The sequence below is a fragment of the Vulpes vulpes genome, chromosome 2 (assembly GCF_048418805.1).
Source record: "Vulpes vulpes isolate BD-2025 chromosome 2, VulVul3, whole genome shotgun sequence".
NCBI lineage: Eukaryota > Metazoa > Chordata > Mammalia > Carnivora > Canidae > Vulpes > Vulpes vulpes.
Genome location: NC_132781.1, coordinates 48,888,184 through 48,908,010, shown reverse-complemented (window position 1 = coordinate 48,908,010; position 19,827 = coordinate 48,888,184). Strand labels below are relative to the sequence as shown.

Here is a 19,827-nt window from a genome sequence, read left to right as displayed (position 1 = left end):
GGGCCTGGCTCGCCCTTCTCTCTCAGACAGTGACCCCAGCGTCAGTTGGCTCACCAGGATCCCAAACACAACTGTAGCCCTCAGGTGAACGACAGACATGAGGGCAGAGACGCAGGAGCAACCCTCCGTATCGAAGTGTGCTGTACCAACCTGTCGCCATAAGCATAGCTTTCTTTCCTGTATGGATCGTATTCAGCATCATACCAATACCTCCGGTCACAGGTGCGGGGATCCCGGAATCTGGAACCATAGTGGTACCGCTCCCAGCGACCTGGGTCTGTAAGCAGGGGGTTTATGGTTTATTACAACAGGCAAAGGAAGACACTCCTCTGGCCTTCGCTAGAGAAACCACACCACCCCAGGACTGAGGAACGTCCGTCTCCAGGCTCTTAGAGGACCAAATTTTCCTCCCAAAAATCAGCATAACCTTGGAAAGTATTAACTGTGAGACAGAGGACCCCAGGAAGTGTCCTGCCTGTACGTGTAACACCTAATAGCCATTGGCTGTTCTCTCGACACTCAATTAAAAATAACAAAAAAACCTGCTAGAAGACATCTTTGTTTAATTTTGTTCGTAGTCACTACCTTTTAACACTTAATCCCATGACTACAAATTTTCCCTGTAGGTCTCCTCTCAGCCCAGAAAGTTATAAGAAATACTCCAAAACTAAACAATTAAGAAAAAAGACATTAACATCATAAATCAGATGCACCACTTTTGGCAGGTATGAGCAGAATTTATACCTAAAGTGATACAAATGTACAAGGGAGAGGCCTGAGGGAAGTGGCAGATGGGGTGGCCGTGCTGAGACAACCAGAGGCTGTGGGCCCAGGACCCTCCCCTGCATCAGGTGGCAGGGACCAGCAGGGCTGCTCAGGGGATGTGCTGACATGTACATGCTGCCCAATAGGACAGCGTCAAGGCCAACAGGCTGCACCGGGTGCAGTGAGGCCATCTGATGTCTGCACCACATAACTTTGGGGCTCCCGACCACAGGAAGCCATAGGAGGCCACTGGAACACCTGATGTGGCCAGTGTGATCCAGAAGCTGGTTTCCCATTATACTTATTTTAACCAACTTTAGTAGTCACATAGGGACAAGGCCGCTCTGGGACTACTCACAATTATGCTGTGCTAGAAAATCAAAAGAAACTACTAACGTGATAAAGAGACATTAACATTAAAATTAAAACATACTTTCCTAATGAAAAATAGCAATACAATTATTTCCAGGCACAGCTCATTTTCAACTACTTTGGCTCTCAGGTGAAAAACACAGAGACTAAAAAACAGTAAGGCCTCCTGAGAAACAACCACAGAGTGCACCTGAGCACCTGGCTATGCCAGTGGTTGGCCATCTAAAGCCCTGAATGACGGGATGCCTGGGTGGCTCATGGTTGAGCATCTGCCTTTGTCTTAGGGTGTGATCCTGGGTCCGGGATCCCTACAGGGAGCCTGCTTCTCCCTCTGCCTATGTCTCTGCATCTCTCTCTGTCTCTCTCATGAATAAATAAAATCTTTAAAAATAATAATAATAGGGCAGCCCGGGTGGCTCGGCGGTTTGGCGCCGCCTTCAGCCCAGGGTGTGATCCTGGAGACCCGGGATCGAGTCCCATGTCGGGCTCCCTGCATGGAGCCTGCTTCTCCCTCTGCCTGTGTCTCTGCGATTCTCTGTGTCTCCCGTGAATAAATAAAAAAATAAATAAATAAGTAAAAAAATAAAAAAGCCCTGAACATACCTCCATAATCATACTGGCCAGAGTAACAATCTGCATAGCGGTCACTTTGACTGCTCCATCCACTTTTGGAACTGTAGTAACCTTCGGGGTACCCCTGCCTGAAAGCAGACACAACACTGTTAAAAACAACTCAGCTCCTCACTTCTTAGATTAGGATGGGACATTAGTCAGTATAATGGACTGCCAGAGCATCAGGCACTCAGCGAAACACTCTGATTGTGAAAAAACTCAAAAGAAGATTGGAAACAGTAACAAGGATATGATGGGACCCTCTCCCACAGAGCTCAAAAAAAACCTCATCTCAGAAGTACCTATTTTAGTGCCGTGCAGCGTGAAAGAGCGGGCCGCCCTCTGCGTGCTCAGCGCCGTGTCCTGCATGGCCAGGCTCAAACAGGTTCTCGACTTTCTGATACCATGCTTAACAGGAGCAAAACGCATTGAGCTGTCAAACTCATCCTAATGCCAACTTCGATACCCTCTACATAGACCACATGCTGTGTCCTCTGGATGCATAAGGGTGGGCGCGCTGGCATAGGGCAGCAGCTGGCTCAGCCCTTGGCGTTGGCCTCTTAAACGTGACTGGTGTGAGACCTGAACCACAACTAATGGAGGCCAGCCTCACAGACCAAACTACAAGGCGGACCCTCAGCACAGAGAAAGGAGAACTTAGGAAGGTTAAGTGTCAGATCTTCTAAGGTAATAAAACTTTTTTTCTCCAACAGTGGGCGTTAGGGGGAGAGAGGGAGAGAGAAAACGTCAAGCAGAATCCACGCCCAGCATGGGGGGCTCAATCTCACAACCCTGAGATCAAGACCTGAGTTGAAATCAAGTGTTGGATGCTTAACTAAGGCGCCTCTGGGGCAGTAAGGTTTTTAGAAGAGCTTACTAGCATTTTTGTTTCTTAATAACAAGTTTTATACAATATTTGATTTTTTAAAATATGACTTTTCTCATGCCCCTTCAGAAATGTCTCACTCAGCTAAGCCTGGGGGCTCAGTTGAAAGCAGAGCCCTTTGAAAGGGCTTGTGAGGAGATGGCCTGTGAGCAGCACCCACTGCCCTGGGCTCAGCTATAGGAACAAGGCATCTTCCAAGTGTTTTTGGAAGAGAACCCTGAGACCCCACCCATCTGCAGAGTTGGGGCCCCTGAACACACCAGTGGTGGGCTCAGAACAATGATGTGACACAGTGCACAACCAAGAGCATGCCACCTCCTTGCTGCCCTCACCAACTAAGCCCATTCATCCATCAGCAAAGACACAGTCACAAAAACAAAATATGTTCCTACATCAGCAGTTCCTGCAGGGACGTGATCGCACCAGACGGGAGTACACACACAAGCATGCACACACATGCATATAAGAGCACACATCCCCCAACCAAAGCAGGGCAGGAAGAAGGACAGGCTGCTCTCCAGAGCTGTTGCAAATGAGCAGTGAAGACAGCAGGAGGATAGAAACACTGTAAGCCCAGGGGCAGAACTACCCCCATGTACCCCGGCCTAGCTTCTTGTTGAGTGACTTTTCAACAGCATGGGGCCACCTTTGGCCTCTTGGAATTGACTGCTACATTAATTTGCAGGTGGGCAAGCAGAAAGAAAACTGGAACAGCAAGATGCGCCCCAGCCTTGCCCCTCCCCCACCTTGTCCCTTCTGAGTTCCAGAAAACACCTGCCCGTTGTTTTCCCTGAATCAGAATACTTATTTTAACTTCAAACCTCACGTTCCAGGTGTTACACAGGAACTAAACCCTCAGGAACTTTCTTACACAAAGGTCTTAGAAAATTGGGCCACATGTAGATTAGCGATACACAGAGAGGCCAGCTGACCAGGCACGCAAAGGCTCACAGAGACAGTGCCTTGTCTCCAGCAAAGCTATCAGAGACTCGAGGACCAGCAGTAGGACCCCACAATTCTGAAAGGCAATTCACATACAAAGTCTTCATTGATGATCAAACTTTATGTTATGAATCTGAGAAACCACATACTCTTATAACAAAAACTACACCTCTGACTTGTCATTCTTCCAACCTGATGAACAAGTACAGGTGAAGGCCCTGGAAGGCAGGCCACGACGCACATGGGAACAGGTTGCACACCCTGCTGCTCCGCTGGAGCACCACCTACGTCTCTGAGTGGGAGGACCGTGACCTGCTTCATTTCCTACTTGACTGAAGGTACCATGCCAGGGCTCTTTCAAAATCCCCCATCCAGGGCCGCCTGGGTGGCAGTCAGTTGCATCTGACTCTTGGTTTTGGCTCAGGTCATGATCTCAGGGTCCTGGAATCGGCCCCGCGTTGGGCTCCCTCTGCTCAGTGGAGAGTCTGCTTGCTCCTCTCCCTTTGCCCTTCCTCACACTCATGTGTGTGAGGGTGCGCACTCTCTCTCCCAAGTAAATAAATTTTAAAAGATTTCATTTATTGATAGAGTATGAACGAGAGAGAGGAGCACGAGCCCAGGTAAGGGCAGAGGGAGAGAAAGCAGCAGACTCCCCGCTGAGCACAGACCACCCCCGTCCATAAGGCCAGATCTCAGAACCCCGGGATCATGACCTGAGCCAAAGGCAGACACTAAACCGACTGAGCCACCCAGGTGCCCCTCAATAAAGAAAATCTTTAAAAAATAAAAATAAAAGTAAAAAATAAAAAAACCTCCCTCCTCTATAATCGCAAAACCAGGACAAGCTTGGTCAGCAAAAGAGAGCAGTAGCTCAGAAGTGTGCAGGGGCCTTCTGGCACAGGTGGCCATGCTAGGAAAGGGATGTGGGCAGGTGTCCTGGCCCATGACTGCCTGGCCTAAGAATCAGGCATCTCTATGATTAGCAGTAAGGAAGAGTCTGTGTAAGGGCAAAGCCGCCACGGTCTAAGGGCCCTAAACACCCAGTCAGCAAAATGCCAGAGTTGTGTGTGGGCTTCAGCACTGGATGGCCAGTTGGCCCAGAGAAGACCCCACCAAGGGTCTAGGCTGATGCAGTGCGGGCTGATAACGCAGCATGGCAGTAGGGGAAGGCTCTGACCAATTTCAAAGTGCTCCTGTGCTCTGCCTGCGCTGATCAAACATAAACACGGAAGAGATAGGTTGGTGTAATTCTTTACAATACAAAATATCATCTTTTCCAGATCAGGAAGTTACTACCACAGCCAGCAACACAAACACCAATCACCTGGCAGGTGGCCGGTCTGAGCAGTGACTTGCTCGGGAGCTGGGTCGCTCAGGCTCGGGGTAGCGGTAGCTGTCAGCATAAGCAGGCGCCGCGCTATCGTAGGACCTGTACCTGGGCTCATACAGGCCGTAGATGTCCTGCTGGAAAAAGGGTGTGTGCAACATTAGAAACCAACAGACACAACTCATCCAGCAGCTGGTGCTAGGTCTGCATGGCACCGATGGCCTTCTAGGAGGAGCACAGGATGTGGGGCTTCCTTCAGGCAAAACAGGAAACCTACAATTTGAAATCCACAGCCGTAGCAGGCAGCAGGATCTTCCTCAAAGGGACTGCCCTGGTCTGCTCAGGAGATGGCCAATATGTCAGCAGGTGGCCCCTATGGAGCCATGGAGACTCTACAGGGCTCTGCCGAGCTTCTATTCCCTCATGTCTCGAATGTGGAGATGCTATGACTCCACAAGCTTGTGTTGTTTCAGACACCCTCTCACATAAGCAAAATAACCAGGGTTTCTTCTCAATGGGTCCTGGAGCTACAGGTAGCCTCATAGAGAGGACTGTATCTTATCCTCACAAGGCTTTTGGCCCTGTTATGGACCCACGAATGACTATAGCTCTGTCTCTAAAAAGTGGCCATGTGAAGAACCAAAGCAGAGATGAGGTGGTCTAGGCAGGAGACAGAATCAGTCCTATGGTCTGAGCCTGACTCTCTGCCATCACCTGGCAAAAGAGGAGAAATCACGTAAAATGGACTTATTCTTGACCCCTCCTGGAGACCATGGCGACAAGGCCAAAGGGCAGAAGGAAACGGGCTTCCACAGAAGTGTGCTGGACTCTGGCTGGAGTTCCCAGGATGCACAAGTAGTTGCTGCACGAAGGATCCAAAGCAGGTACACTGCTCCCTTCATGCTCTATTGGCCCTTCCTGGGCTCTGGGCAGATCAGAAATCAATTTCCATGTATGGAAATAGGAGTCCTTGGGGCCCCTTCCAGGATCTAGAATTCACGAGTCTGAGTGATCAGTTGTACACTATTTGTACATTCCCAAAGATGCTCAAAGCCTGTGAAGGAGACCCAAGCCTCCTATCGCTGGGGGCTGCCACCCAGCCTGGGCCCCAGCAACCCTGCACACCCAGTCACCTCTAACCTCGAGGCCCCCAGAATGACCATGGCTCCTGCCTGCGCCCCCTTGTAGGACAGTGCTTTTCAAACTTCTGGTCCACACTCCTTTGAACTCAGCTAACCCTGGGTGATGCTGGGCAGGGACTAGAGCTGATAAGAAGCAAATAGTGATCCAATGTGTATACCTGAACCACACGGTTTCAAACTAGGGGACTGAACAGAACTGGATTTCAAAATTCGTGCACTTGTGCCCTGAAGGGCAAGGCTTCTGCAGCCCCAAGGCTGGTGTCTGGTGCCCCCAGACACCCCTGTTGGGACTGCTCTGCCGGAGTTTATGGAATTTCATCCCCCTTGGCTGTTACGCTAGGATTACATCCCAAACCTAAGTTTTTTTCTCTAAATGTTTTTATTCTCAAGGAAGAACTTCAAAGACTATAGTTTCCTGTTACTGGTCAGGTAGACTTTTCACATCAAAACCACACCGAAGCTTCAAGGGGCTATCCCACCTTCCTGAAGTGTGCAACCCATAGCTCTAGTTCTGCAGAGAAGCCCCTGGTGGGACAGGAAACACAGGGCTTCTCAGTCAGAGAAGCTGGGGCATGCTGTGTTAAAAAATTAATCGAGTATTCTATGAGATTCAATACACAAGCGTGCAGAGTCAATTCCAAGAGATGGGCTGCACTTGGCAGAGCAGTACTCTGTGACCAGGGCCACTTTCCTCATGCAGTAGCATGTGGAACTGGCACTCTGCACAGTGGTGGCACTAGAGATTACTTCTGAATTGAGCAACAAAAGCCTGCCATGGAGCACAACTCGAGAGAAAGAAACCGCTGGTCACAGGATTCAAGTCTGAGAGGTTGACCGTACCTGGTAATAGAGGGAGACCGTGCCAGGATCCGGCGGGTAGGGCGATGGGTAATGGGACTGGTAGCCATCATACAGGGGTCTGTAATAATAATAAGATGCCAAGTCTGGAGGTGGCGGCTGCAGCCAGTGCTGGTCCGACCGCACAGCTGCCTGGCTCGAGCTGGTGGACACAACAGATGCGCTGGAGGACCGAGGTGGCCGCGGCGGCGGCAACTGCTGACCCGTGTCAGCCGGAGCTGGACTTGCAGGTGGTGGGACCGAGTTTTGGGGCTGTCCCTGTATGGGTGGACTTCCTGGGTTTGAAGGTTCTGAACATGCTGCTTTGGGCCCTTGTGGGGGAGGCGGTGCGGGCTCCTGCTGGGCTCTCTCTAGGCCACACTGGTCCTGAGCATCTTTTGTCACCTGTTGGTAGAAATAGTCTGGGTTATGTGGCCCAGGCCCCAGTTGTCTAGGATGACTGCTGACAGTGTGTGGACAAGCAGAGCTGTCAGAATGGGACGGGCTATACATTCTTAGAGGGTTTTCCAAAGTCCTATTAGGCGCAAAGTCTAGGGCTCCAGCAGTTTCTTCCCGATTACTGGAGTGATCTGCCTTATTACCAGCAGGTACTGAGGTAGCATTTGCAGGTGGCACTAACATCATGCCTATGCTTCCAGCAGGGCTACTGACCAACTCGGGAAGAACATTCTCCACATTATGAATCTTTTGGTTTTCTGGAAGCAAGTTCTTTGGAACTGGATGAGGTGGTGGCTGAACCAGCAAATTAGCAGGTTGATTAGAAACTATTTCCAAAGTGCCAGGAACATGTGGAAAACTACTTTGCGTGAGACTGCTGGGCAGAGGCGAGCGGGTGAGAGAGCCGGCCGCGATCCCAGACACAGGAGCGCTGTCTCCAGAGTCACCCCCCACAGCCCGGCTGCTTGTGGAGGGTTTATCCCCAATCAAAGCATCTCTCCAGGGCTGATTCTTCTCATTAGGACTTGATAAGGACACAGTAAAGTTAATGGGCTGAGCCAAATTATAGCTTTGATCAGGCTGGGCGATCAAGACTGGTTGATTCTGCAAAGATTCAGTGGGTGGTGAGGATAACAGACTGGCATAGCCAGAACTTGCCTGTGACGGGAGCGCCTCCTCTTCTCCCATCTTGGGAGGATTCTCGAGGTTCTCAGAAGCACCGATGCTGTCCCCACTCTGCAGAGGGAGGCCGGAGCCTGGCTGCCGGGCCTGCGGAGCAGACATGCCCTCATCTGGAGGCTGAATCACTTCAGATGGCTGTGGTTTCACAGGCACATGCAATGCAGGAGCAGCTGGGGCTAGAAGGACGTTGCCTCCAAAATCTGGCAGCTCGTTCTGCGCCCACAACGTCGTCACTGGGCTCTCACACTTCACAGCTCCCTGGGCTCTGGCCAAAGGCCTTTTCTCAGCTGCCAGAAGCACAGTTTCCAAGGGTGGTCCAGTGGTGTGCACGAGCCCAGGCCCGGCCTCCACGGGTACAGTAAAGGGCGGAGAACAGGCCTGGAGTGTGAACAGGGTCTCTATGTTGTCTGGCGGCTGCTCCAGGTTGCCGGGGGAGGTGTCAGGTAGGGCAGCAGTGGGTCTGCGCTGCTTCTGGTAGGCAGCGGTTCCTCTCACCTCACCCACCACATTGGCCCGATCGGCCTCAACTGGTTTTACTCCAACTAAGTGGGATTTCACTGGTTCAAATGAACTATTTGCACTTGTCTGAAATATCCCAGTGGGTTTTGGGGGGCTAGGGGTTGAGGGCTGAGACAGGCTGCTGTGGTGATTCTGGCTCATGGTGGTCCCGTTTGTCTCACCTCCCACAGGAGAAGAATCTATTTGCTTAAAAAAACTTCCCGAAGACTCATCTTCAGGTTTTCCAACTTCTTGCTGAATGAAAGTACCTACCAATTCTTGGGGCCTGGCTGCACTCGAAGAATTCCTGTGGCTCTTACTGCTGTAACTGGATGACACGCTATCAGATCGTACAGGGTGCGGTGCTGAATCCGGTGCCTCGAGATTTGGGCCCCCGCCTCCAGCAAGGCCCACAACACCGAGCCTGGGGATGGCTGGCCTGGGAAGGGGCCCATATCTGACCTGATCACTCAGGGTGGAAGGGTCCAAGCTCAGAGGCTCACTTGGCAGGACTTCCTGATTCTGAATGAATTCAAGGTCTTCCACGTTCTCAGATTGTGAGCTACTGGCAGCGTGCGTACCTGCATTGGCTGTGCTGCCCCACAGGGTGACGGCAGCATTTGCTGTGGTGGGTCTATCAGGCTGGGCACCTGCAGACTGAGAAAAATAAGGTTGTGGATGCCCTCCTGGCTGCGTGGCCTCACTGCTGGAACCTTTGGGAAAGGCCTGGTAAATGCTACCTGCTCCCATATGGGCAGGAGCATGACCGAGTGCAGGACTGGGGGAGAAGCCATCGAAGTCACACTGACCAGCAGAGCCAGTTTTTTCAGATGAGAGGTTCTCCTCATTTTCTGTCTCCCCACCTTGGAAAAACATAGAGAGAGCTCCCGAGTCCACTTCTGGCAGGGCCCGGGTGGTCCCAGCCCCCGGGGGATAGTGCAAATGGCTTTCTGGGCTATTTCCCTGAGTGAGGGGATTAATGAGAGCAAGGTCTGGCAACTGCTCTTTATTCACTCCTGGACTTGGCCTGAGCTCCTGGCTCACCCGAGTATTCCCAGCTTGAGAATTTTGCCTGAATGCATTTTCAGGATCAAAGTTACTTGTTGAGTGGTTTCCACTTTGCAGGTAGGCTGCCTCGTTGCTTCCATCACTGGCTAAGGGCCCTGGCAAAGGCATCAGTGGGTTGAGCTGCTCGTGGCCAGGACCATGGTGCGGGTTGGACGGAGCAGGGAAGTGAGGAACACTGGAGGCATGGGGCACCGCATTCTGAACAGGTCCTTCTGGGCGGGGCCAGTAGTGCTGACCTGAGGGTTGTGGGCTGCTCTGCCCTGGGCCCCAATGGCCTGGCATCGGCTGATGAGGCTGAGGGATGAAAGGGGGCGGTGCTAACACTGGAGCACCATCGTGCGGGTTCTGCGTACTCAGGGGCCTATCAGGCCCAGGCAGGTTTATGGGTGGATGCCCCCCGTGGGAACCGTCAGGACCCACTCCTGGAATGTACTGAGGACACGGCAGAGTCTGAACTTCGGGTTCTGAGCTGGGAGCACCATCGGCACTCCGGTTCAACTCTGACTCCAATGGTGCTGAAGGAGTCAACACACTGGAAAACAGACCACCATCTGCTCTGGGCTGTGACACAGGTCCTTGGGGGGTATCCCCAGCATTTGTGTGAGGCACAGGCAGACCAGGGCGCTGAGGGAACGCTGCTGGGGCCGGGCCTTGCAAAATGGGCAGGCTGTTTTTGGATGAACTGCCCAATGATGTACTTTGTAGCGCCTGTCTACTAAAAGCAAATGGATCCGTCACCGGCTGCAGTGGGCAAGTTATTGGAGTCACGGGTGTGTTATTATTTGCCTGTCTCCTATACGGTCTGTTGGACCAGAACATGCTCTGAGGAGTCCCAGCTGGAGGTGGCCCAATCACGCCTGATGGGGCTGCCTGGGGTGGTGGCTGCATGACTGATCTTTTGCACAATTAGATCCACTTACAGAAAGAAGCAGGATATAGGGTTTCCTTAATTTGAACTGAAAAAGAAAAAGAAGAAATCAGCATAAAATCCATATATTCAAACTCCCAACTAGAATTAGGGAAACTAAAAAAAACAGAGAAAGCCTGGAAACTTAAGAGTTTGCGTGCCCAGTCCTGAGGCCCGCCGCTCCTGCTCCCATCCCCTCCTGCCCAGAGGAGGAGCGGCTGAGCGCACAGGCAAGCACACGGACACCAGCCCAGGACACAATCACAGGCTGTGTGGGAGCTCACTGACCAACTTCAGACTTCACACAAGTCACTACCTTCTCTGGGGTTGTTTCAGAGCCCTGCTGAATACCCACCTGGAATGCCTGATGCCTCTGTGATGCCCCCACCACATGGACACAGATGAAGCACAACCTAACTGCTGGTCTGATTTACTACCAGCTACACTGATCTCTCCTGTAAATTATCACCAGATCCAGAAACAGCCAACTCCTCTCTTAAGATTACATATCATACTTCTCATACAAGTTAATGTTCAATCCTGAAATGAAAACGAAAGTTTAAAATTTCCATTTCCAGTGTAACGAAATAGCATTATAAAGTACAGAGTAAAGAAGTTGCAAAATCGTAAATACATAGAAATACCTCTTATGACCCCTTGTAAAAGATCTTATTTTCTGCACTGTGACTGGTTGAACGCCACTAGCAGGTGCCCCTGACTGCTAGAGCTACAACAACTATACTCGGAATGAAAACCCCAAGGAAACTTAAAGCAACTTTAAAGCTGACCAAATGGGGACCTCTGGGTGGCTCAGTGGTTGAACATCTGCCTTTGGCTCAGATCATGATCCCGGGGTCCTGGGATTGAGTCCCCCATCGGGCTCCCCACAGGGAGCCTGCCTCTCCCTCTGCCTATGTTTCTGCCTCTCTCTGTGTCTCTCATGAATAAATAAAATCTTAAAAAAAAAAAAAAAGAGTCCTGACCAAATGACTTGATTCAAAGATTTTCAATAATAGAATGCCAACAAACTTTAGAGACAACAAAGGGGCAAAAATCATCTTTACAGTGTCTTTTGTTGCTGGTCCTAGGGGTGGGTTTATCTAAATAAGATACATTAAGTATAATCTTAAATAGTTAACCTATACTTCTAAGACAAGAACCCAGGTGTTGTCTCTTTACAAAGTTCTTTTCTACGTGGAACTTCTTCCTCCAGTACCATCCTCACAAACAACCAGGGTTAAGTCTAGCCAATCACAGGGAAAAGTAAACACCAGAGGGAGAAATCATAGAAGGACTCCAGAGTTTAACCCACACATTTCTGCAGATGTACGATGTTTTTGCTCTTGGAAATCTGATAATCAGATACAAGAACACATTTATGAATGTGTTTTTAAGTAAAGCTACTTACAAAAGAAAGCTTCTATGCCTCTCTGGAAACTCAGGTGCTTGGAATCTATTAATTCACTACCATTACTGCCCACACATGCTCTGTCCTAAGCCAACAGGGAACCCCTTCTGATGGATGAGCATTTCAAAACTCACTCAAACTTAATGGACCATATTAGGAATTGCATCGGAGATCTCACCAGGTTACAAACTGCCATTTCAAAACAAAGAATGTTTACAGCTCAGCTGGACTGACAGTAGAACAAGCAGAGGCCTCCTCTTATCTGTGAAACTGAGGCACCCAGGATGTCCTACAAGACACAACTTCCTCCTGTAAGGCTTCAGCAGAGGACCCTCAACCATCTTAAACACATTGAAAAAAGAAAAACCCCACATGGCCGAGGTCCAGGGGGTGTGACAGAGCAGAGGTATGACAGGAGAGCAGGGCTGGGTGTCCAGCCGAATGGCCCCAGGGAACACCACTTGTCTTTCTGGGACCCAGCCTCTTCATCTGTGAAGTGAAAGAAGCAATATGACCATTTCTAAGGTTCCTTCTGGGTTTCATCTTACAAAATTCTATTCACAGTAGGTTCTGGGATGCCTTAATCCCTGCTGCTTTTTAACAGGGAAATGTTATCAAAGAGTAAATTTCACAGGTTTATACTTAAATGTTTTCCTTGAAGAAACTTTCTTTAAAAACTATTTTCTCAGGGATCCCTGGGTGGTTCGGCAGCTTAGCACCGCCTTCAGCTAGGGCGTGATCTTGGAGTCCCAGGATCGAGTCCCACATCGGGTTCCCTGCATGGAGCCTGCTTCTTCCTCTGCCTGTGTCTCATGAATAAAAAAGAAAGAAAAACCTTTAAACAAAACAAAACAAAACTATTTTCTCAATTCCTAGACTAAGAACCAGTTTTTAGGCAAATGCTATTACTTCCCTATAAAGTAAAATCCCCTACTCTCCCTCTCCCATAATTGAGAGCTTTTTGGCAATATGTCAATTTCATTCAGAACAATCTTGAACAGGAACATTATTCTTTTGTTCCTTTCCTCAATTCATAAACAGAAAAACTGCCTAATATTTCTCTCCTGACCCTAGGAGCTTAATTCCAGCCCGGAAGTCATCCTGTATCCCCAAGTCATTTAACAAAAAACAAAAACAAACAAAAGCATTATTTTAGAGAAACCAGCTGTTTCTGAAAGATGCATTACTCATAAACGTAGCCCTTCAAGTAGACTGCTTTGTATCTCCGTGATATACTTAAGCACAACCTATTTCCAATACACAGTCCTGACTGTAGAACTGAAACATTCAAGCTATGAGCGTATAAAACCAACAGGAGCACCAGAAAGCACCCAAGAGTCTATCTACCCTTTGCCTACAATCTCCCTCACAGTCACCGTGAGTGTGACGTCCCTGTCAGACTATGGGACACTTCACCCAAAGACACCATAAACTCCAGCTTTTCTAAATACACAAATACATTTACATGTTAAACAACAAGAAAGGGGAGTCTAAACACTGCTAAAAGTGAGAAAAGATCCTAAGGGATGCACTGACAGGGAAGAGCTTTACAGAAGCAAGAAGGCTTCATTAAAATCGACACTCTACCCTTAAGAAAGTTCTGCATAGGATTTTGGGACTTACTGCTATTTAGGGTGAAGGAATCACAGGAACAAGAAAGCCGCACTATTGTCCCTCTTGCCTTATCTTTGCAAGATGACACCACCCAGAACCCTAAGAAGAGGCATGGAAGAAAACAAACACAAAACTGCAGGGAGCCTGGCTGTGCTGAAACTTGCAAAAGTATCTCTGGAGGAGCAACTGTCTGTGACCTGGTTTGCTCCTTGCCCTACCTGGAGTGGGAATAGTGGCTCTGGCGAAGAACACCTGCACACATGTATCTAACACAGAATCTTAAGCAGATCATGCCCAATCCCTAAGCCATGTAAAAGTGTTTACAGGTGAAGCAGCAAAAACTGATTTTAAATAGCTGTGGTGTGCCCAGACGCTGGGCTGTGATACTTCTGCCAGGAGAAACCTACTGAGTTCATAACTCTCGCTCTAGCCCTTAATGTAAAGCAAGTGGCGGACCTCCGCTGCAGCATCTCGGTCACTCCGCCACGAAATTACCAACAGACAACAACAATGCGACTCTCTCAGCAGCTCGGCTCAGAACAAATCTCCCAACCAACGGGACTAAACTACTTCCGAAGCTTCCGAGCAAAGGACACGCACAACTGTGAGGCAAATTTCGTACACGTTTGTGCTCTTTGAAAAGTTGCAGATCTGGTCTATCCTCCACCCCTTCCGACACAACCCTCCATCCAGGCCGCCGGGGCTGAGCCCGACGGGCACCTGCCACATAGTCGGCCATGCCTGCGGGGTCCACGTCAGTCAGTCTGGTCCCCACCCGCAGGTCCCCACCGGCCCCCGGGACCCGGGCCGACCCCTGGCGGCCCCCGGAGACGCGCCGTCCACCCGGGGCTGGGCCCGGCCCGGCCGCTCCCCCCCCCCCGACCCTAACCCTCACCGGCGCGCCACAGGGCGCCCGAGGCTCCCTCCCGGCCCCTCCGCGACCCCTGGGCCAACCCCTCAGGAGCCGCGGGTGGAAGCCGGCCCGGCTGTGGCGACGAGCAAAGACCCGGCAGCCGCAGCAGCCATCTTGGCACATCCGGCTCCGGCCGCCGCGCCGCCGACGTGTCCGACCTCGACGTCAGCGCGCGCCACGCCTGCCCACCACGCCCATCGGCCCCGCCCATCGCAGCTGCCCCGTGACGCTACGCCCGGTACGCTAGCTCCGCCCCCTCCCCCGCCGACCATCCATTCGTCCGCCCCGTTGACCCGGCCCCCCGCTTGCGACCAATCTCTCGGCGTTCATCCCTTCGTCCCGCCCCCTTGGCCTCGCCCCTCAGCCCCGCCCCCCCGTGACCCGCCCTTCGCCCACCTTTCGGGCGGGGGGCGCGGCGGGCTACCCGGAGACGTCCCCGTCACGCCAGCTCTTTCTCTCAGTCTTTCCTTGTCTTAGGATGGGAGAAGAGTCGGGGCTCTTCAGTCAGACCCAAGTGAGGGTCTAGTCTTGATCGACCGAAGCCAGCGGGCGCACCCACCGAGATCGGCTACTCGGCGACGCCGAGAACCCGAGCGGCGCCCTGGCGCAGGCGCGACCCTCCCATTCTGCCGTTGGACTTCCTGCAAGGCTGGAGACGGGCGGAAGGCGACTGCGCATGCGCCGGCCGCCGCTGCGGACTGCGCCTGTGCACCGCGCGGCGGCTTTCCAGTTGCCTGGTTACGGCCAGCTGCGGTTCAGGGTTCCGGTTCTGCCCGGGAAGTTTGTTTCGGTCCGCGCCCGGCCCTCGGGAAACAGACCCCTGGGAGCCGTCCAGGGGGCAGGCCCCGGCCCGGGCTACGCCGCCCCGCCCCCTCCCCGGCGCGGCCGCTACCGCCGCGCACGCCCCGCGGCGTCCGTCGATGCCCCGGGTCCCCAAGCCGCGGGGACGAAAGCCAGGGCTGCGTGCGGCCTTCCGCAGCCGTTGAGCGGGTACCGGGACAGGCGGGCCGCCGCGCTCAGCCTCCTGCTCCTTCCCGGGGAGGGTCTTCGGGACCGGGTGCTGCCGTGTATACCTGCATTTCCCCCTGAGAAAGGGAGGTTCAGAAGGTGGGGAAGCTTCCAGCCAGCAGGGCCGGCCCACTCACCTGCACCCATGCCTGGCAAGGCGCGACCTGCCCCCAAGTGCCCCAGCAACTTCCGGGGTGTGGGGGGGGGCGTCCGATTGCATAGCCCCGCGAGGCCGAGCTGCCAGCAGCGGCCAGTTCGGGCAGCGGGCGCTGAGGCCTCCTGGGGTGGGCGGGCTCCCTGCTCACCTGTGGTACGCGAGCCTGGGGAGAAGGAAGGAGTGTGGCTCAGCTACCTGTTTGCTCTGACGCTGGCAGGGAGCAGCCACGCTGTCAGGGGGTGCGGGAGGAGGTTCAGCCCATCTGACGTGGCCACTCTGCTAAACTAACATTTGCCTTGCAGAAATCAAGGTCCCAACCTATTTCAACACAGTGAGAGATCGTGTGCTGGAACTCGGCCCCGGACCCTGCCGCCCTTGATTCACTTCCTCCTGCGGTCACTTTGTCCCAACAATCCGCTCCACAGAGACAGAAGTCACTGTGAACCCCCCTGAAAGGAGGAAGCAGAGGCAAAGGTGCAGGGGCCCATCCCCACCTCCCCACTGCTAGGCCTCTGGAATGGAGGCCCTTGGGTCCTTGGCTGTTCGGAGCCTGGTGTGCAGGAGAAGGGTCTAGGCCCCCAGCGGAGCCAGAGGTGTCGGAGGCTGGGCTCTGAGTCTCAGGTCCTCCACTTTAAGCTTCCTTGCCCTCCCTGACCATCGTGGCCTCATCAGCCTAGAGTCCAGGCGGGGTGAGCACCTAAACAACATGCTGTTGATGCATGCACCAGAACAGCAGGCATGAGCTTGACTGTCCTGGGCCAGTCAGGGGCAAATGGGCATAGGGTGACTCTGGCTGAAGAGCACATGAGACCTGTGCAGGGGGGCGAAGGGTGCGCTGCCACGACAGCCGCTGCTGTGCCTGAGGAGTCGTCCATCCCTTTACCTGCAGCGTGTCCCTCTCCTTTCTCTTTGTCCTCCCTGGCTGGTGGAGGCTGCATGCAAATGCCACCACCTCCCTGAAACCCGCCTACAGGGGCTAGAGTCAGCCTCTTTCCTGAGGGCAAAGTTATTAGTTGCTCATGCAAAGCTCCGTAACCAGAGCTGTAGTCCTGTGACCCAGAGCACCCGGACACAGGGCTACGTACTTCCAGGACAATGGACAGAGGCTGTGCCAGGGAGCCGGGCTGTCCTTTCCAGCATTACGGCAGTCTGTCACGCTGCATTTTCAACAGCACAATCGTCAGCCCCTCCCAGTAGCCTGCACTGTCCAAAGATGGCTGCCACTGGGCATCTGCAAGGGAGGCCGGGCTGAGCAGAGGTGGGATCTTAGCAGCATTAGAGGCCAGAGTGCCAAGAATGTCAACTAGTCCGCTGATAGCTTTCTTTAAAAAAAAAAAAAAAAAGATTCATTTATTTATGAGAGCACAGAAAAAGAGAAAGAGAGAGGCAGGGACACAGGCAGAGGGGAAAAAAAGGCTCCATGGAAGGAGTCCAACATGGGACTCGATCCCAGGACTCCAGGATCATGCCCTGGGCCCAAGGCAGGCACCAAGCTGCTGAGCCACCCAGGGATCCCCTTCACTGGTAGCTTTCTATTGCATGTTGAAATGGTAATATTTGGGGTATATTGAGTTAAATATACTATTAAAATTTATTTCATCTGTTTCCCTTTTTTAATGGAGCTCATCAGAAGTTTAAAATTCCATACATGCTGGGCATATTGCCATTGGACAGCACTGGCCTAGACAGCACATGGAAGGAGGGGGTCGGGGACCCCAGGCAGCGGCCCCAGCCTGGGGCTATAACTCCCTAGATTGTGGATCTGACAACTGACCATTTCGGTGACTGGAGAAGGAGCCCTCGGAGGGGTGGCCGCAGTCTCAGTGTCTGAGCCTCTGCCCCTTGCTTCCCCAGGGCATAAAGTAGCTGCAGTTGAGGGATCTGCAAGTGGATGTTTATAGGACAGTCCTGCTCCACACTGGGCACTCCCCTTCAGCCCTGGGTGCTGAGACTGGGGGCGTCGGAGGGGGCTTGCTTGATTCAGCCTGGAGAGAGCAAGGTGTGCCTCCATGCAACAGGACTGGCTGAGTTGTCCAGGGAAAAAGTGCATTGGGGCCTCAGAGATGGAAAAAGCTGGCAGGGAGGGCTTCTGGAAGAGGAAGGAGGCCATACAGCTGAGGAGGTCCAAATGGAGAGGAGGGGCCGTCAGCTCCTTCAGGAGAGGGCAGGTCAGGGGGGCAGAGAGAGTGAGGTGTTCAAGCCTGTCCCGTGGCCCCTGTGCATCAGGCTCCCATAGTGTGGAGAGTTGTCGGTGGTGTGTGACCAGGCTGAATGAATGTAAGGAGAGGGAGGTGCCTCCATGGGGGGCAGCTGGGGTACAATCCAGCCCCCTGGGGCGCCTTTTGAGAGAAAATCCACACCCGGGCTGAGCTTGAAGAATGTCCCCACCATCAGCGTCCTCATTAGCTCTCATCTCCAGCACCTGGAAACATGCGTGGCACCTGCACGCCTCAGATAATTCTTTTTTTCCTCAATCATTGAGTCCAGTACTAAACATGTAAGGTGACACATAAGTGAGAGGAGTGTCCTAGAAGCACGGGAGGGATGCCATTTCCACGTGAGTCAAGCCACAGAGAATCAGAGCCACATGAGAAAGTGAATTGTGTCCCATTAGCTGCCGCCGGGCCCTGGAAAAAAACCGAGACCTCTTTCACAAAACTGTACAGTCATTTGCTGAGCCCCTACTGCGCGCCAGGCACCGCTAGGAGCTGGAACTGTGGCTGTGGGACTGCTAGGCCGGCCCCTGCCCCAGGGATGGTGCACTCTGAGCAGCTGCCAATGCACCCAGTGGGGGTGGAGGGGATATGGGAGCACCTGCAAGATGTGGATCCCACCTGCGGGTGACAGAGTAGAGCCCGGGACGGAGGAAAAGGAGCATTTGTGGCTGAAGCAAGCAGAAGCTTGTGTAGGAGCAGCAAGGGGCGGAAATCCTTAGGTGGGTGGTGGCATCAGGCGGTTATGCGTTGCCCAGGGCTCTGCAGGCCCTGCACTAGATTTCTGAGGGCAAGGAAGCTCTTGGGAGCTCCCACCAGGAATGACATGGTCAGTTTGGCCTTCCTCTGGCTCTGGCAGGGTGCTAACAAGACCCGGGAGTCCAGGAGGGGGCCTTGGGGCCCCAGGGGAGCAGTCAGGCTGCTAGACCAGACTGGCAGGGAGAGCTGAGCCTCAGTGACTCAGATGCCAGCAGCATCTGCAGCCACCCCCCCCCCCCCCACCACCACCACCACCACATCAGCTGAAGTAAAAGGAGGGCGTGAGCCCTGAGCATGGACTCGGAGGCCTGGGGGCTTGCGGATTGGGAAGGCAGAAAGGCCACGGTGGAGCACCAAGTGCCAGGCTGGCTGCAGCACTGACTCCTGGGCGTCCAAGTTCCCATCTGGAAAGTGTGTGACTGAGCCACAGAGGCTCCTCGAGTGGTTGTGAGAACGTGGACCAGGGAGCCATACCACCCTGGCTCAAATGGGTGCACCTGGGGAAGCGGCCTGTCTCTTTGAGCCTCAGCCTCCTCGTCTGTAAAACGGGACAATAACACCAATAACACCGTGACTGGGCGACCTTGAGACAGTTGTGAGCTGCAGGTGTGAATGATGGAAATCCCCGCGGGAGCACCTGCCGGCCGAGGGGACAGTGGCGGTAACCTGCCAGCAGGGGGCGGCAGAGAGCCGCCTCCCATTGGAGGTAGGGTCTGGGGACCTGGGCTTCAGAGGCTCCTGCAGGATCTGGGCCTTGCTGCAGGATCAAAGATTCCGGCTTCCCCCCAACACCCCTAGACTGGGGCCCTTTCCAGGGGGAGTATTTCCGGACTCCTTACACCCCTCAACAGCAGGCGTTGTTCTGTTCACACAACAGGTGCTCCGTAAATCCTCCAAGTTGAGCTCGATGCTGCCACAGAGACAGGGAACGTGTGTTTTTCGAGCTGTGTGCTTAGTGGTTTCATCCTCACAGCCCAGGGTCTGGGAAGTGTTTCTTTTCCATAAAGAATACCTATAATGCGCATTGCCCTGCATCACCTTCACCAGGTGTGGCCAGCAGCCTTCCCTTTTCTCCACCGGAAAACAAGGAAACAGGGCAAAGAGCAAGTCACTTATGTAAGGTTACACCTTTCGATGGCTCAGGTTTTATTTTATTTTATTATTTAAAGATTTTATTTATTTATTCATGAGAGACACAGACAGGCAGAGACACAGGCAGAGGGAGAAGCAGGCTCCATGCAGGGAACCCTGATACAGAA

General features: G+C 52.9%; 1 protein-coding gene across 38 annotated transcripts in view; it reads right to left on the bottom strand.

The window, feature by feature from the left end:
* SEC16A (SEC16 homolog A, endoplasmic reticulum export factor) overlaps window positions 1–15,921 on the bottom strand; it is a 34,909-nt gene extending 18,988 nt beyond the window's left edge. For 4 of the 38 annotated variants that reach the window (XM_072748074.1, XM_072748088.1, XM_072748086.1 and 1 more), the window contains exons 1-6: window positions 15,577–15,921; window positions 8,000–10,545; window positions 6,887–7,288; window positions 4,902–5,041; window positions 1,741–1,838; window positions 151–277 (exon numbers count right to left, since the gene is read on the bottom strand). In XM_072748074.1, the coding sequence (XP_072604175.1) occupies window positions 151–277; window positions 1,741–1,838; window positions 4,902–5,041; window positions 6,887–7,288; window positions 8,000–10,477 (3,245 nt within the window). In that variant the 5' untranslated portion in view covers window positions 10,478–10,545; window positions 15,577–15,921. Of the gene's footprint in view, window positions 1–150; window positions 278–1,740; window positions 1,839–4,901; window positions 5,042–6,886; window positions 10,546–10,851; window positions 12,708–14,413; window positions 14,620–14,827; window positions 15,083–15,576 lie in introns of those variants that run through there. The other 34 variants (XM_025982014.2, XM_072748087.1, XM_072748085.1 and 31 more) reach the window with 19 other exon arrangements.
* Window positions 15,922–19,827: the final 3,906 nt, after the last annotated feature.